Here is a 19,373-nt window from a genome sequence, read left to right on the forward strand (position 1 = left end):
ACAAAGTCATAAGTCAATCATTTTTTTTTTTTACTCCAAATATTTGCTACTGAAATTTCGGTATTATAGCAATATGCAGCTCTACTTCTAGATAGCTCCAATTCAGAATCTGACATCAGAAGAACAATTGATGTGCCATTCACTTACACTGCCAACAGACTTTCCTGTACTTCCAATGAAAGTCTTATTTTTGGAAAATCTAAATGACTATGTAATAATGGAATTTAGATTATTAGATAACCAGAATTCTTACCTGGGCTTAATTCTACCAGGTATGGTAGTTTCTCAGGAGGAAGGCAAGAGCCATAGCTAGACCCGTCAACTCTTTCCTTCCCCTTTAATGGCTTTCCATCAGCTATTTTCTTGGATTTCTTTGGGACATAATCAGCAGGCCGCCTTTTCAACTGAAAGACTAGTATTCCTAAAACACAGTATTATACATCCTTTGAGTCTCACTATCAATGAACAATCACATACCCAACATCCATTAATTTGTAAGTGTTCCACTGGATTACTAAGTTCCTGACACTTCTTTATGCAGTTATTTTTAAGTTAAAACTACTTAAAAGATTAACAGCATACTTCTCCACAGTGGATAATTCAGAAACTTTAGGATAAAATGGGGGGGGGGGGGGGGGCAGGAGGTGGGGAGTCTAAAGTTGCATTACCAGAAACAGTGCTGAATGAAATAGTAAATAACTCTAAAAGCACTTAGTATTAAAAGTGCCTGAAAACAAAGCACTTTAAAATATATGTTCCAATTTCTTACTTTGCAGGGGTCCACTCCACAGCTTACAACACCCAAGGCACAAAAATCTCTTAAAGCTTTTTAGACATACCTTTATCACTAGGCCACTCCCTGAATATCTGCAGTGGACACTCATCATCATCAAGAATAGTTTCTTTAGCACCTTTATCATCAGAGTGCTGAGCACCAGGAGGCAGCATGACCTAGAAAAGAACCATTATCAGTTTTCAGAGCTGTTAGTAGATATTTAGAACAGCAGATTCAAGGGTATCTCTTCTGATTATTTGTGTTTGTTTATAACAAGAGATAAAACAAAAGAATTCAGTAACTTTAAATGCATTTTGCTTTCCAAGACTTTTTCTAACTCTCTCTCTCTTGCCTCTTGTTATGGTTAAACCACACTTCCCAGAACACCAGATATATTTAAAAAGCAAAGGAAAGCAAGTTACACTTAACATAGACAAGACCATCTTCCAGTAAACAAAATTATTCCAATTTCTCAACAGCCAAGGGAAAGAAAAAAAACCAACAAAACCTGTGGAGATTTTTTATTTTAAAATAAAACTTAAGTTTCCTTTATTATCTCACACTCTGGAATCAGCCTTTCATTTTGCTAATGCCATTCCACTAAGGCAACATGGAAGTATCTCTAGAAATGGCAAGACAAGCTGGCAAAGCTAATGTCGTGATACCTCCTGCATCCTTGTCTTGCCCAACCTTTACCTGATCTACACAGAGACTAGGGGCATGACAGGTGCGTTTCACGCAATTGCTTCATGCTGCCTAGCTTTAAAGAAGAACCAAAACTAAGTACACTTTGGGAACGGAACCACAGACCATTCATACCTTTTACAGCTGTATCCTTACAAGGTAGAGGAAGGGGGAAACCTTGATTCATGAGTTCTGACTCTAAAGAAGACACAGGCTGTGATTTCACGCACATTTGCATTACTGCTCTCCACAGCAATCAAACATAAAAAACAATGACAAGCAGTATTACAGTGCGTGAGTACCTTCTGAGTTAAAGGTAGATCTTTCAAAGCTGAATAAAAAAAATAAAATAAATTTTACTCCCTCATTTGTGATCCTAACAGTGTTATTTAAATTCATAGACAGCTCTATTTTAAACAAACTACTCAAAAGTATTCCCATCTCTGAACTATGACCCAGGTAACACCTTCGGAAGTCACGGAGCTATTGGCTACTGCACACTACTACGCTGCAGCCCTCAAGAGGCTTTCCACTCTTACTTGTCGCCTTCTCTCCACACCCATTTCAGCGTTAACTAAGTTCTCACAGATCCACCTCAAACATCCTTTCATCTTCTTCCAAGCAGGAAACAAGTACATTTAACATCAAAAGTATGTAATCGAGTCATTGGCCTTTCCCTAAAACATTTTCTATGCAAAACCTGGCTAAACATAGAACTAATCAAATTATCTTTAATTAGATTTTCAAATAGACAAGACATTATGAAACGAGGAAAACATTAAAATGTATAAACTGAAGGGAAACAGAAACACATCTACACTCAAATCTTATCTTGCCAAACCACTCTATTTCACATCTCAGATTTTAAAATCAATTATACCTACGGGATAATTTTGATTAGCTAATTAAAGTAACACTGTGTTTCAAGCCTTATTCAACAAGCAACAGTTTTTAAATTCCAAAGCCCTCCAGACAGAAGGTACCTAATTACAACACAAGAACTACACACTACAGCATGCATACCAGGGGCTGACCAATACTGGACTGGGGAGCAAACCAAAGAAAACCCAAAAGCAGTGAAGTTGGAGGACAGATGAGATAAAAATACATAGGTGCTAATACTTGATACTACTTCTGCCTTGCAACTTGGATGCGCATCTGTACTTGGCGTTGGGCTTAAGTAAACTAGACAGGTTAGAGAAGAGGGGTCCCAAAAGCACTAATCCCCTTGTCCTCTCCACCAGTTACGGTCCCTCCCATGTCTCAGGAAGTGTGAACTGATAACTCAGGCACACCTCGCCTAAAAAAAAGTGCATGACCTAGCCTGCGGAGAGACACAAAACACCACATCTGGGCTTCTACAGGCCAGGAGGCTTCTAATTGTGACAAAGCCACTTTAGAAAACATATCTATGCTTTAGGCAAATGCTGCCTCAGTGTCACCCCCAAAGCTGAAATGCCTACATTTTAGAGTAACGGAAAAACATGGGAACAAGTTTATATTATGATTGTCTTTTGGCTCATGGGTAGAGATTTGCTTTCATTTTGAAAAACAGAAGATGCAGTTAAATATCCTTTCATGAATTTGAATCCATACAGACTGCTGAGATCAGGCACAGACATTTCCCTGATTTCTGCAAGTGTAGGAAATGGAGATGGGTAAAACCAGCTTAAGATCACAAGTCTTGGAAGCAGGCTATCAGCTGACAACCTACAAACTGAAACAAATTCCTAACAGATAATTAGGAAGAATATACTCTGCTTCTTCATAATTGCATTCATGAGCATATACAAATTATCATGAAGTCGTTCCAATCCATATTTATTCACTTAAAATGCAGTGAAACATGCAGAAAGTACAAGCTAAGAAATTTAAATTAAGTCCATAGCAACTTAGGTCTTAACTTCCAATGCATTTGCTGGGATAAACAAGTAAGAAAAGATAATACTCAAATATTTAAGCTGCCTGTGGTAAGTAACAGCTACAGATCAAGTTATCTGATCTAGCCTTAGCAAAACTTTCACACACACAAAAAAATGCTATAATAGCTCTTCAATAAGCTCTTCTGTCATTTTAATGTTTTTTAAATAAAAAACTCATATCTACTGTATGTTTTAATATATCTACTTATTCAAATGAATTAATCCTCCATTCTCCTTACAAGTTGGGAACACAGGCTCCACAAATGCCTGTGAAAAAAACCACCAAAACCAAGGGAACTTTCTAAAAAATATTTAATGTCTCATGTCTGTAATGTCTATTTCTTAAAAACAAAACAAAACAACAGAAAATCCCCAAAAACTAATCAGCATGAACCGCATGGTTTTGCTCGACATTACAAAAAGTTATTTATGCTTTATACTCAAGTGAAAAATAAGAGCATGCTAAAACAAAAGCCTAACAAAGATTCCACTTCTAAGAGTTAACTAGTTTGCTGCATGCCTGAAGTCTTATGCCCTAAGTGAATATGCACAGGTAGCTTGGAAGACTAGACTGTCTAATTAATTAGACATCTTGAGAGATGTGCAGTGAACCCAGTATTATTCAGAGAAACTCAAACCAAGCAAACTGAAACAAAACGTATATTGGAACAAACTTGTATTCACTTGATTACATAAAAAAGCATTTTACAAGTGGGCATAAAGGTACATCCTGATACACCGCAAACAAGGGTATGAAAGCAAAGAACTATCAGGAAACTGCCATTTACAGTAAAAAGTTGTCAATGGGAAGTGTTAAGAAAAATTCTTACAATGTTCACCTTTCAACTGAAACTTCAGAAGCAAGCGAACTTTATTACAGGTACTTATGCAGCCTTATAAAGGTCTTGCCATGTAACTTAAAATCCATCTTAATAGTTAAGTAAATGTCAACTGCTTAAGTCTTTTCTAAAGACACTTCACCTGCCACCCAAAGAGAACAAAACATTTAAAAATCCCAGCCAATAAGAAACTGAAATTATACATTCCACTGTACACTGTTTTAAACCCAACAAAAAGTAAATAGGAACATGTGCCAGACAGACTTGTATTCCACAGAACACTGTAAAGTGTCAGAAGAAGAGGGGCAAAAGCCCCACCAGGGGTAAAGAACAGCTATGAGACCTCAGTGTAAAGGAGCACCAATGGCCATGACAGCTATGTAGCACTGTATTTGTGAGCTTCCAAAAAAGAAAAGAGTGATGAAAGACAGATCAAGCTAAAAGCTAGGATATTTTAACATTTCAAGCAAGGAAAGCAACTTCATAAAATATTTGGCAAAAAGTAGATTTTAAAGCTAGGTTAAAAATACTCAACTTTATTAAAAAAGGAAGGATTATCATATTTAAAACCCAAGCACTGTACCAGCAGAGGCAGTGAGAAAGGTCAAGCAGATTTCAGCCAACTACAATAATTTATGGTGAGCAAAACAATAAGGTCTTCTACACTTAAAGGTATAAAAAAGATCTGCTATTAGCCAATGAAGACCACTCACATATTTCAAATGTAAACATAAGCCCACAACTTACATCAGTATAGAAACTTACTGTATGAAGACAATGTGTTGCTCAGAAAAGACAAAATATTTTCCAGAAGTGCTTTCCAGAAAACTAATTTAAATCAATTTGCTTCACAGCAGAGACTTTGGTAATCCTTCCCAAGATCAAAGCAACATTCCTTAGACTATTTTCAGCATTAAAGTTCCCCACACAAGATCAGAATACAAGGGGAGGTGACAGAGACCACCACCACCACAACAGTGACTTGCAAAAGTTTCTCTGGTTAAGTTTAATCAGTTCAATAAATTCCCTAAAATATAAATATTTCGTAATATGTCATAATACCTTCTAACTCCGAACTAAACAGACTGATACAAAACTATCTTCCAAACTCAGTCACAATGTCTCTGCTGTAGCCCACAATTCTCTCAAACCAGCAGAAAAACGAGTGTGTCAAGTCAGCAGCCTATTTAATAAGATCAATGACTGAGAATCAAGAATTTCATTCATAGAACCCACAATATTAAGATAATTGTCATAATTAGAGGTAGACAAAAAAATACTTCACAGCCAAAACTGAGAATCAATTTTTAATACGCTGTGTCATTAAAAAAACCCTATTACTTACAAAATTATTCCCCTCTATAATAAAAATCTATGTAAAAAATTTTACGGTAGTGAAGTAAAATTAACTTGCACAGTTGGGACCCCAATTACAGGTTAATGAAGACAAAGATAAAATGCCCAGAATGTCATTAAGAGTATGTCTAGAACTAAGACAAAACTGTTTAAACAATAAAAACTAAGATTAGTTCACTGCTCCAAAACTACAAAAGCACTACCACCGTACAGTTTCCTTATTAATAATTAGAACAACATTAGAGCAACATGTCAATTCCAAGCTCATTATATCACTAGAGGCTCTAGCACAGCAAAAGTAGACACTAAGGTTACTCAAAGATATCATAAAAAAACAAATCAGAAAGCAACTTTAAGACCAAAGATATATCCACATCCTTCAGAGCAGCTAGAAAGTGCAGGGAATAGCAAATAATACAAGCTCCCTTGCTGTTTTCCAGTGGCACTTTAAGCACTGGAGAAGGGGCAGGGGAAGAGAGTGCAATATGATGAGAAACATTTTCCCCTTTCTTTCATCATTTTAAGGAGCAACAAATCCAAGTTTATTAGACAAGTAACAGCCAGAAATGTAATCAAAGATTGGACTCAAACAAGGATCAAATGTTTTCAAGTCTCACTATTCTCCTTCAGAAGATCATATGGACAGAAGTTTGTAACTTTTAATCAGTACTGCCCATTGGACTTTTTGGTAAAGCCATACCTCTAAGAAACAGCAATTCTATACAATTCTGAAAATAAGCATAAGTTTCACTTAAATTTTCTGATGTGTAATGAGGGTAAGCTACAACTGAAAGGCATAAGGCAACAGCATATAAGATACACCTTTTATAATGCAGTTCATCTTGGCACTTTTGCCTCTGAGCAGATGCTCTTCGTTCAGGGGAATAGTTTTGTGCACACACAAATTTAGGTATCTGCAGGATTAACTATTAGTTTATGTATCTGTGAACCATAAGCACACTTAGTGGTATAAAGTCACTGTGCCAAATACAGAAATAGGTTACTTTCCTTATTCATGTTTATCTATGTAGTAAGTAATAATTTAGCAAGATTGGAAGATTTAGGTTTTAAAAACAAAAAACCTGACAAATCACTTCAGAATTCCTGAGGCTGTTAAATTTAAAGCAAACAAACGAAAGAGTCACAGAACTACCAAAGTCTTTCCATTTAGTTTTAAAGCTACTGCAAGGAACAAAATCAAATATGAAGCATGAGAAGATTGTGACTTTGTAATTTCACTTACACGAGCAATACAATAATCCTTGGGGTTTTCCTTCTCCAGACCATATTTTTCCAGCGCTTCAATAACTGCAAAGTCTGCAGTATCCGTAGTGGACAGCAGGATTGTCTTGTACGGTATATTTGGTTTTAAACTGTCTGCATAAATTCTCAGTGTCCCACCTTGGAAACAAAATTTAATAAACAATGCTGCCAGAGAATAAAGGACAGACATGCTGTTTATTATATTTTTAATGGAATAGAAAAATGAACCCCTTCAGAAATCATTTAGTCAATCCACTAATACAAGAAAAGTTACATTAACATCCCCGAAATAAATTTGTCTCCACCATTGGTAAAAACCTCCAGTGATGCTTTCCTAATTTCTCTAAGCAAATCTTTTCTCCAGTTTTTCACCATTCTTAATATTACCTGAAATTAAAATGAAACAGTGACAATGCCTGGATGAAGAACTGACCTTTCCCATCTTGAGAGCAAGTTTGTGCTGACCTTCAAGAATCTCCCCTCTCTTTAAAAAACCCATTAAGATTTCCCTCAGGTGATGTTTTCTACACCTCTAACTCCTCCTTCACTACTCTTCCATGGACAGAATACATCATTTGAGGTTTTATCAGTACTAACATGGCTTCATTCATTCATTTAATACTGATGTTTATACAACCACTGTTGTTGTATCCCCCAAGAACATGAAATACCTGATTATTGATATTCACAAGATCTACCAGAATCCTTTGTGCAGACCTGAACAATCACTCCTTGCCATCCTGTATTTGTGCTACTGGTTGCATTTTTAGTTTCAGGTCATTCAGCTTGTTCTTAGCAAAATGAATGACATTTATTTCAGAAGACTTCCTCAGTTTGTCGGTTTAATAAGTCTAATTCTGTCCTTCCTTCTTTCCCAGTTTAGCACTGTTAGCAAGATCAATAAGCATATTCTCTCCCATCAATTTGCCCATCACTGAAAGCTTTGACTTGTGCTCATCACAGAATACACTCCTTACCTCTACAAATCCTTCATTGTAACACCATAGATAAATTAGCCATGAAGTACAAAGAATGTTGGAGAAAGCAGAAGTTAAGTCAAATTTATGGGAGTTGCTGGCCTTAAAAATACCCTCTCAGTGAACATTTTACTGTTTACGACTTAACCAGAAGAAATCTAAGTACCTGAGTCTGGTCTGCCATCAGAACTGCGAAATTCCTGCATTCTTTTCTCTAGCTTTTGCTGTCGCCGCCGTTTCATAACCACCTCGGGATTGGATATTGTGCGAGTGAAGCTGGTCTCAGGCATATCTTTGTAAACCTCAGCTGCAAGGCGAGAATTCTCACTGTGAAGTTAGTTGAAATAAAAAGAAAAAATTGTCATTAATGGCTTAAAATACACATATCCTCATCACTTCATAAAGGACAAAAGGCTAGTAGAATCCATACACACAGGAGATCAATTAAATTATTGCAAGATGGTTTCTACAAGAACTTCACTTTCGCTAGGATTAACAATGTTCATGTACCCATGCTCACCTGAAATAGACAATAACCAATTTAAGTACTGGTGGTTGCTAGTTTTCAAAGGAAAAAAAGGGGCCCTCTACCTCGGGGCGGGGGGGAGAGGGGGGAAGAAAAAAAGAGGCATTAAAGAAACTTTACATTATACCCCCAACTTTGATCTGATTTACAACACTGCAAATCATACGGAAGTAGAGTTAGCATGTGTTTGTAGTGCATGCTTTTTCTTTTGCTAATGGACTTAAATACAATTCTATTTTAATTTTTAAAAATTAAGATCAAGCTAAATAACAGCACAGAATACTGGAAAGATCATGCTGGTATCTGAAGAACATTACAAACATATCCATGCAGAGCAATACTACGTATATGAAAAACAACCATGTATTCAAAAAAGAGAAAAATAAATAAATAAATGAAATCATAGAAACATTTAGGTTGGAAAAGACCTTCAAGATCATCGACTCCAACCATCAACCATGCCCACTAAACCATGTTCTGAAATCGAGCTAAGCAGCTAAATTCTCTATTATATGTCAACCAGTCAACTAATTTCTTTCATCTCTGAGAATCTGTTATCAATTAATAAGTTTTCATCATACATTTTCTTTCTGAGTATATCCACCATTAATGATTTTTTTTCCTGGTGTATTACATATTGAAACCTACAGAATCTGATAAGGAGACAAAAATTAATTTAATATAGACCTTTCTCAGCTTTCTAGTTCTACATAGAGTTATTCATGCCTGACTCTTGTGCTCCAGTTTTCTGTACAAGGATTAATGGATGTCCTGCCCCGTCTCAAAAAATAAGACACAGCAGATTTGGGAGCAAGAGTTGAAGAACCTAGAAGACTGGCTACCAAAATACATCTCAGAGAAAAACAAACTGATAGTCAGGTGGTAAGTCAAATGCAAACAGCTACACGCACTAATTTTTCTGGCAAAAAACAGAACAATCAAACATAGGGAGAGGAATAAACCCACTCTAGAGTAAATGCTCAAAAATAAACATAGTGGGGAAAGTCCATGTCACCAAGCATGTGTCAGTTTCTGTACAAGGACAAAAGAGGTGGGAAAAAAACTTATTTCATGGTTTAAAAACAAACCTTGCAGTAAAATCTACATATAAACCACAGAAATTGCAATCACATATTTTGGGTTATGATGCTATTGCACCCATGTCAACTACTTACTTTTGAAAGAAACAGCAACTTATTTGGTAGAGAAGGGGAAACCTTTAAAGTAAGATGTAGGTTATATGAACTGATCACAGTTTAAAACACTTACATATCATCCCCATGAAGAAGTCTATCATCTTTATCTGATGCTTGTCGCAATGCCTCTTTTTCACGCCTCTTTTTTTCTTTTTTTTCTTTTTTTGAGAGAGTTCGTTTGAAATTCTGAATTACTCCCTCTTTTTCTTGTTTTTCGGGGCCATTACTCTGCGCCTTCTGAAATAAATGAGTTTAAAAAAACTTCCATCATTTTTAGTCCAATGAAAAGTTAGTATTGGTTTTAACTTTCCAGATAAGTCTGATTAAGACATAGTATCACTAACACAAAACCGATACTACAGGCAACAATACTCCATTACACAGGGATGGGACTAATACTCTCCAGAATAACACAGAAGGAGAAAATAATTTCATATTCCAAAGCAGGTATGAACTGATTAAGCACCTTGTACTCAAGACAGCAAAGAAACAGCAGAAGTCTACTTGAATAATGCCTACTATCTACTTAGCCTCAAAGATTAACTAAAGGCTGCAAAACAAATTTCTGCCTCCCAGTAAAAATACTTCACAAAACAACACTGCACTTAATCTGTTTAAGACAACTGTGTTGGAGCATCAGATATGAATAAACTGCAGAAGGAAAAACATTATAGGGGACATTTCCCCTATGGTGTATTTTTCCGAGTTGTCCTTCCAGTGTTCTCTTCTCCAATTCCTGCTCCTTGCAGACACAAGATACCTGTACTCCTAGGCTCATTTGCCTTCTATAGAGAAAATAATGGAAGATGAGAGAAAGAAGATGCAGGTTTTTTTACTTCTATCAGGAAGTGAAGAACACAGAGAAGGAAGATTGAAGATTACTTAATTCAATGAATAGGAATAGCAAGTCTGGTAGATGTAGGGCAAGACATCATTAATTTTCTCTCCCCACTTCTAACATGGATGTATCCTGTAGTTAAAAGTATAGTGTAAGAATAGCTTGTGTACCTATACCCAAAATACCTTTAAAATTAACAAGCTCTAATTCCAAGAGCAAAAGAAATTTAGTGCTGAGCCCAGGATGAAAGACTTGTCTGAATATAGCCCACACTGAAGAGTATGTTTTCCATAGCTATAAGCATCCAAGTTAGATATAATACATATAATTATATGACTTCATAAGCCAAAGTCTGATCTAATTTAATGTTTAAGTAAGTAATATAAAAAAAAGCTTTTCTATGGCTGATGTTCGTATGTCCCTCATTTTGCATTTGGAAAGAAAAAAAAAACAACAAAACCACACCTCCCCAAAAGGAAACTGTCTCCCATCAGTTTTGTTAAGAAACAGAGTGTTACCTAGGGAGGTAACAATTTTTTGTTATTTAACTCCCTCTGGCATCCCCTTTTAAAGGTTCTGCAACAGGTAGGATTACCTCCTAGGTGTTTGGTATCATATGCTATTTGAGGAAATTCTTAATTCGTCAAATTAGAACAAAGCAAGCTCTAAGTTCTCTGGGCATTACATGCTCCAGTACTAGACAGCTACATGGATCAAAGCACCACAAGCCATCTGAAAAATCAGAATAATGCTGTGTTGCAAAGATGCATTTTAAGTATTTAAAAAGACTTGCTCCAGATATCAAAGGTCAGCAGCAGCAGTTGTTTTCAGGAATTAGAAAAGTAGAAATTATGTTTTGCTATATAAGCAAGTCCCACACATTTCAGAACTGCTGTTACCACTAGCATACGCCTTAAAGACTCACCTTTGGAGGAAGCGTATCATTTTCATTCTTGAGAACAAATCTTCCCTCTCGATCATCTTTGTTCCAGTTTAATTGTACAACAAGAGGCTTCTCATCTACATCTAATCTTCTTTCTTCTTCAAAAAATGAAAAGCAGTAACAGTTATTTGGCACCTCAAGAGCAAAGATACTTAAAAATAAGTTATGCTGTTAAAAAACCAAAAGGTTTGCTGAACAGTACACATGGGTTGATGTTTCCCTGTTAAGTATAGGGACAGAAAGCCTGGGGAGGGAGAAGTACGTCTCCTTTCCAGCAACCAGCCTAAGTGTATTCCCTCTGTCTACATAAGCTAAAGGTCCACATAAAGTAGTGTTGCATACCTCCTCTGCCAGAACTAAGTCTGGGAACACAAGATTATCACTCAGGAGGAAAAGTTACATCTACAGTTTTAATGTTTCAAACTTTATAACTTCATGAGGCTTCCAAATACTCATTTTCCTTATTTTAAATTTAACCAGTCTCATTGGGGCCCAAGAACTACTATTCTGGAAAGACTACACAAAAATAAACCAGATTATGAAATTATAAAAAAAAAATCCATTATGCATATATACTATACAAAACTTCATTTAGTGTATTACATCTATTTCAAGTATATGAAAAAATCTGAGTGTGGTTAAAACTATTAAACAAGTTTTGCCATTTGATCTCCCTTCTAGAAGCAGGAGACAGCACATACGCATAGCAAGACAATGATGTCTTTGCAGCTACAGTTTACTTAATGAGAAACACACCTATTGAATGAGGTGCCTCTCTTATGAGCCACATTTTAAACATCAGAAAACTTGCTCTGCAAAGGAAACCATTTCACTGTGACTACAGGTACAGTGCTAACAGACTTTTAAAGAAACCTAAAGCAGAAAAACCACATACTATTCACTGCTTAAATTAGTGATGACACATGCACTTTTCCCTAATCCCATATAATTCACATCGTCATCATTCGTAGACCATGAAAAGTGACACATATCCCCATAAATTTCCCTTCATCTCAAATCATTTTCAGTCTTTCAAAAGCAGAATTTAAGGTAGTTAAACCAGTTGTGTAAGCTTCCAAAGTACAAAAAAAGAAAAAGCACAACAAAAAGCTCGTTTCTCCTATTCCTGCCTCCACCACCACCACACACACTACCACCTTCCAACCTGAAGCCTTCTACTGGCGTCAAGAGACACAAATGCTAGCAGCTTCAAAAGGATATTTAGATATCCAAGTTCTTCACAGGTAATGTGATAGGATCTGTTTAAGAAATGCAGTGGCTTCAAATAGTACTACGTTGAACCTTCCCCAATTTAGCAGTAAAGGAACATGCATTATAAGGCTACCTGTCAAAGGCCCACAACATCAAAGAACCTGAGGATGTACTCTTAAGCACTCCAATTTAACACTCCTGTTCTTCCATTATAAATTTAGTCTTTACCTCCTAGTCCCCAAAATAACAACTGTCTCACAAATGTCAACAAATTAATAGGATGTCAAGTATAGCATTTACTAGATCATAATCTAAACTTATATAAACTGCAGGCCTGATATGCATACTTACATTTTGAAATACCACCACCCTACGTAACAGTTAGTAGCAACGTACTTAGGAACAAAAACCAAAGTCTTATGTGGCTCAGAAGCTGGGGGCAAACCTAAAGATATTGTGGCGGGGGATGGATAGGGAACTGGCGTGGATGCAGGACAGACTTCATGAATAAATACTAACCTCCGCTGACATGCACCTCATAAAGCGAGTATTTAGGGGACGACAACATTCGCATGTCTGGTCGAAACTTCTCTGCAAGAGTTTCTATCACATCTTGAGTTGTGGCAGTACTAGAGACACGGATACATTTTGTTGCAAAATTTCCAGCTGCTTTGTCTTGAAAGTAGAATCTCATTACACCATGAAACTCCAGATCCTGTAAAGAAATAAAAATACAAATCTGAGTGGTGGCTAATGGTTATAAAGTTCAGAGTTCTTATATTTTCATAATACATTTGTAACTAATAAATAATAAAAGACATTCAAATATTGCACTGATTTTCAAAATTTTGAGGACAGTAGAATTTACTAACTAGGACACCATAAACTTGAAGTAATAACTTCTTTTTATGGAATATCCTTAAGTACTCTATATTACTGGAAATATTTGAAACTTGAATCTTTTAAGTATTCAAATTTACAGCTATTGTCAGGTTTACCTGAAGGAGAATTAATAAAAGCTTTTTTTTTTTTTAAACCCAGAAATGCATCTTGAGACTGGTCTCAATATATTTTGTTACCCAGAGCGGGCCCCTGTATCCCAAGTCCACAAGACTGCAGGCTAAATATGCTCGAGAAACAGCAGCATATCTCAAAGAGAACAGCTTTCCATCACAGCAGTCCTGAGCATCACCTCTTCTCTCCTCCTCCCCCCCCCTTCATGCGCTCCTCTCTCTTATGTTGGCATCTGTTTGTCCCGGAAAAGAGCATGTTTAGGAAGCTAAATCATTTGTTTTATTTTATATTTTCAGAAAGGTTAGTCTTCGGTACAGCTCCCTGAACAGTCGGGGGGGAAGAAAAGCTCCAGTACCAACACAAGGTGAAAGGGATGGAAGAAAGGGACTGCAACTGTTAACCAGATGGCTACACCACAGCTGCAACATCGATCTGTTCAAACTATTGTAAATTCACATCCTCAAATATTTTCCTTAGCCATCAGAGTCCTGTCCTCCGCTCCAGCCTACCAAACTGCAGGAGGATACTTGTTACTCATGCAACTCCATTACTGGTCTGAACACCCAACTCCAAATTCAGATTTTTAGTTCCCCAGCAGCCTGCACCTGGCCAACTCCGGCTCCCTTGCACAAATCCCAGCACTCATGGGGCCCTGCACTCAGGGGGAAGGTTCAAGTGCCCTAGTTGACATTGTCAGGTTTACTCTGCAGTTTAACAACCATTGCTCCTGTCTTTGCTTTCCAGAGGCTTTGAAACAGATATATCCTCTGGTGTCAGGTACAGCTGTAGATTTCATGCGAAGCACAGCCCATTCCAGCACTACCTGATCACAGGAAACACATCGCAATGTTTCTCTGAACAGCAAAGAACCTAAGATATTTACTGAAGCTACTCTATCATTCAGAAGACCATTGCAAAGGAAGAAAAAAAAAAAAAAAAAAGGTGTTGGAACCTACACCAAGACAAACATCTCAGTCACCTAGATATACACAGAAGTAAGCACTGCTCTTCCCAGGGCGCTCCCAAGCCTGTGCCAATATAGCAGTCAAATGCATATGCACCATGGACCTAGACAAGGGCCCATTTTGTTTTATTGTCTGTTGTTATCCTAACAATTTATAGAATTAATCATCCTGAGCCTAAATTGGTGTTCCCACAGGACTATCTATTGTACTCCCAAACTAGTGTTCCTTCCTGCAAGGAGTTACAGGTTCCACATGCCTCGCTTCAGCTTAGCTGCCACCTCCTCATCCACTCTGGACTTAACTGCAATTATTCAAAGGTAGGTCTCAGTTCTTCTACCCTGAATGCTTTTGTAACAGTTACTACTCACCTCTGAAAAGCATCCTATCCACTTCATTTCTTGTCTTTAATTATCTATCTCTAATTATTAACTAATTATCCATACGAGGACTTACCCTTCTCATGAAGAAGGCTACCGAATGACTTCTGGAAATCCTACCCACCATAGCAAACTGGAACTTCCTGACATGTATTCTTGTTAATTCCTTCAGTGAGCCCCAAAAGGTTTGAGGCACAACTTCTTTTCACAAAGCTCTGTTGACCTTTCCACAATCTGTTATAATTACCACGTGTCCATGAAGTCTGTGTGTTACTGTAGTTTCTAATCAGCAGAGACAACACTCTGAGTAAACATCCTTTTAATACTGGCCTCACACTGCATTTATATCCAATGACCTAAAGGTGTCTAGCTAAAGGAGTCATTATGTACCAGTTAGTAAAATTATTTCATCCCTCACTTTCTCTAGAGTCATTGGATGAACTCTGGTTCTAGCAACTTGCTTTCATGCTGTCCATTTGTCCTCTAAACTCTTAACAAATTCTGATTTGAGAGCGTTCCTCTGATGAGTTACCCATAAAAGGTTCTTGGCAGGGCAACCTTTCCAAGATTTTCAACAATGAACACAGATGCAAAGCAAAGTTTTTCTGCTACCGCCTTATCTTCTGAAAGTTTCTCTTATAAAGTGATCATCCCACAGCCCTCGGGCTTGTGGCAGGTTTGCTACTACTAGAGTGCTGAAAGGCAGTTATTATTAAAGACTTTTCAAACTTTATTACTCAAATTCTTTTGTTCTAGCTTATGCTTCTATATTGTACTTGCCAGATTTTATATCCTTACAATTTTCCTCATTTGGGTACTACTTCAGCTTTCTAATAACTATATTTGCCTGGTGTTCAGCCATGCCAGCTTCCTTTCACACTTCCCTTGATAGCTGGCATGCTTTTGGTCTGTACCTCCAGCATGGCATCTTTAATTCTCAGCAGGCGGTTAGTACTTTGCTGCTAGTTGCCTCTTTTAGCTTTAACAAGCTTCCCTAGTGTAGCTATGCTGTATTACCAATCCGGTTGGAAAATTTTGTAGTTCTTGCAAGAAAAATGAATCTAAGAATGTTATGATCTCTAGCACAGAGAGCATTCTGGCAGGTAACATTTTGAGCCACATCCCACACCTTCTTTTGGACCAATTGAAATGGTTGCCTCTTGTGTAAATACTCCTTAACCATGATGTTTCACAAAACAGCCACAGCTACTTTTATAACCAACTTAAGGTTTTGATTCACTTGTCTGATGGTTGCAAAAGATGACGACACATGAGCTTTCTGCAGAAGTGTCATGAAGCATAATCATATCCCATTTATAACATTTATTTCCCTTTACACAGGGTTTTCCCCACCACTATCTCAAGGTACTGCTGAAGCAATAATTAAGAGAGAAAATGAGCACGCAGCAAATCTCTTTTTTCAGGCATTATGTATTGTGCAAGTTCCTATACACAGGTAAGGTTCCAGTTCATTTTTGAACTTTTTTTTAAGAAGAGGAGATTATTTTACTGAGGACACATGCCACTGTCCATTAGCCATGCTTTTAATTCTATACATTTTTTTATTTCTCTACAACAACACAGCAGAGATTCAAGAGCAAGGGAGTGCAACATAGATCCATTCAGAGAAGATCTAGAAAACAATTCAAGAAGCTCTCTAAACTACCATGGGTTTATTATTTAAAGTTTTATTGCTAAAACTTATTTCTACTTCCAGACACTAACAAAGCAGACGTGACAAAACTGCATTCTGAATATTAAAGATATGGTATTAGTATAAAGCCAGTTTTGTTTTCCTTCTAGAAAAGCAGTAATGTGTTCTGAAGAATTATCACTTGAGATTTGTTTCATTGCTTTGAGAATCTGGATATGAAAACAACTGAATGCATTCACCACTGACTGTCCATTTCCCCCCCATCCTCACCTATGGTGGCTTCTCAAGCTGTGTCCCTACAGTCCATGACCCCCCCACCCCTGCTCAATTTTCCAAAGTTTCCTACTAAAAAAAAAAAAACCAAGAAAAAATAGAATGCACAACTGCATCACAATGCTCTACCACTTCCCAATATAAAGCTCTAGTTAGTTTAATGTTTCATTTCCTCTAAGTTCCAAACTGTTCCTTTGGGCATCACTAGAGTATTACAGTATTTAAATAAAAGTGTTTGGTGATATGGAAGTAATTGGTTTCACATTTCAAAAAATTAGGAAAATAGGAGACTACAAAAAGAAAAAAAAAAAGGCAACAGCCCCCCCCCCTTGTTCATTATTATTATATATCACATGTATGTTTGTCTGTATATATGTATCTCCAGTTCAAGACACATTTAACTTTCTGGCCATGTGCTTAGTAGATCAGTAACAGAGAGACCGATGCCACCACTCACCCTAAGACAACAAGGTAGGCATCACACTTAAATTTCCACTCTCCACTCTAACACTGCATTAAAATGTTTATTTTTCAGAGGTACATTTCATCCTCAAAAACTCACTCACTTCTGAACTTCTTACTGCCAAGTAGGTTCACTGCAGTTTATAACATGGACTTGTGTCAAGAGAAGAGGCTAAAGAATAAAAATCACTTGTCCTAAACCAAATAGATACACAAATATATGTAACTGCCTAACATATACTTGGAAGTGGAGAAATCTCCCCAAAACATTTACAAATATCTTAAAACCATCTTTCTCTAAAAGATAAGAACTGCCATTTATAAACTACCAAAAAGAAGTTAAAACGTTTTCTGGATTTCAATTACATACTAATTACATAAGTGTATGAACACCCATTTAAGATCCTCTTGAGAGTTTATATGCATCATAAGCAATTTTAGCTTTCTCATGTAATCATATTTTAGATATTTTATGTATCCGCTGTGCAAGCCCATGGCTCCTTAAGTAGGAATGTAAAGATACAGAACAGTCCTCAGCTACACAAGTACAGGCAATTTTCACAAAATTTTAATTCTGATCACCTAGACTGCAAAATACATTTTAAAGAGCACACAGTGAAAGTCAGCTCTTTTTAAGCCTTTCAAATCATAAAGGCAATTTTCCTTAAATACAAAGCCTGATTATTCTTTTTTATCACTATCAGAAGAACTTACACTAGTTTCCAAAAGTATATCCTACTCAAAAGAACGTTCCAACTTATGTAATAAAAAATTACCAGTTAACCATTGTTTCTTGGTTTTACAAACAAAAGGAAGTTGTATCACCTCTTCATTAGGCACAAAAAAAGAGATGGTAAAAGTGCTTCAACTAGCTATGACTTTTTGTGTGAAGTCAATGACAGGCAGTAACTGTTTCAAAACCAACAGGTTAAATGTTCCAAAACTGTGTCTTTAGAAAAAGAAGAAAAAAAAACAACAAAAAACAAAAAACCACAACACACACAGAAGCATCAGAATGGCACACTTGAAACAACACTTTCACAATATGAAGAGACTTCAAAATTCTACAAAATCTTGTGAAAAGCTTTGATGAAACATTCTTAGAAAACATCTGCATTTTCAGTGCTATCCACTTCCTCTGACATCTTCCTCGATGACCTCAGACCATCATCAACTGAAAAAGAGCACTACAAAAGCAGGAAGCAAACAAACTTTAATATGTAACAGTCACACATATCACTTAAAACTGAAAATGTGACATAGAAGTTTTCAAATCAATTATCGTCAAAGTTTTCCATGAAGCTTCAGCAAAGTGATTCCTGTCTCTCAAAAGGGTTTGTTTCGTCTTTAAATCTAGCTCCCAGTTACTTACTAGTAAGTAGGTATTTCTGCTTTAAAGCAGTAATCAGTAATAAGCAAGATAATCACTCATTCGAAGTTACATTATACAGAAGTGCAAATAAGTAAAAGAGGCAGAGAATTGCGTCTCAAGCTTCCATCTCCGATTATGGAGGCTGGTTACATACACACGCGAAAAGTATTAACAGTAATGGAAGACAGAGTTATTTAAAGCTTTGGTTATTTGAAAATCTCCACAGAAAACCAGCTCGCTCTCTTCCAATCAACCCATTCATTTTAGAGAAGAAGAACATAGTCAAGAAGGGATATGAAAAACAAGCAGAAAGAGATAAAAAGACTGCGCTGTAAGTGATGTTTGGAAAAAGCCTGCAATGTGACACAATGGGATTTGTAGCAGGGCAATCTGGACTTCCTGAAGAATCAGAGAGGCTTCTGCAAACAAAGCACTAATATCCAGGAGCAGTAATCCATAGCCATGCTCACATACGAGAAAGGGAACCCCTCCTTTAAAGTGTCAGAGGAGGTAATGAGAGAGTATTATCCCAATATGCAGAGCATAGCAATGAATGAGACCATCACTATTCCCACAAGCCAAGCAAACAATCCTTGCAGGCTTTTAAACTACTATCCCACCCATATCAATCAGAAAGCAATACATACTTCAATACTTAAGCATATTACACACTATCCATTTTGTAAACTATTCAATCTCTTGAGCAGTAGAGAATATAAAAGTTT

General features: G+C 36.8%; 1 protein-coding gene across 26 annotated transcripts in view; it reads right to left on the minus strand.

Moving 5' to 3' along the window:
• AFDN (afadin, adherens junction formation factor) overlaps positions 1–19,373 on the minus strand; it is a 133,266-nt gene that overhangs the window by 82,798 nt on the left and 31,095 nt on the right. For 16 of the 26 annotated variants that reach the window (XR_012652539.1, XM_075043368.1, XM_075043366.1 and 13 more), the window contains exons 2-8: positions 13,051–13,246; positions 11,302–11,417; positions 9,612–9,775; positions 7,983–8,143; positions 6,820–6,977; positions 840–951; positions 254–421 (exon numbers count right to left, since the gene is read on the minus strand). Coding sequence is in view for 25 of the 26 variants with exons in the window: in XM_075043368.1 (XP_074899469.1) it covers positions 254–421; positions 840–951; positions 6,820–6,977; positions 7,983–8,143; positions 9,612–9,775; positions 11,302–11,417; positions 13,051–13,246 (1,075 nt within the window). In the remaining variant the exon portion in view is untranslated. Of the gene's footprint in view, positions 1–253; positions 422–839; positions 952–6,819; positions 6,978–7,982; positions 8,144–9,611; positions 9,776–11,301; positions 11,418–13,050; positions 13,247–14,963; positions 15,070–19,373 lie in introns of those variants that run through there. The other 10 variants (XM_075043377.1, XM_075043369.1, XM_075043363.1 and 7 more) reach the window with 3 other exon arrangements.

This window comes from Buteo buteo, chromosome 12 (assembly GCF_964188355.1).
Source record: "Buteo buteo chromosome 12, bButBut1.hap1.1, whole genome shotgun sequence".
NCBI classification, from domain to species: Eukaryota; Metazoa; Chordata; class Aves; order Accipitriformes; family Accipitridae; genus Buteo; species Buteo buteo.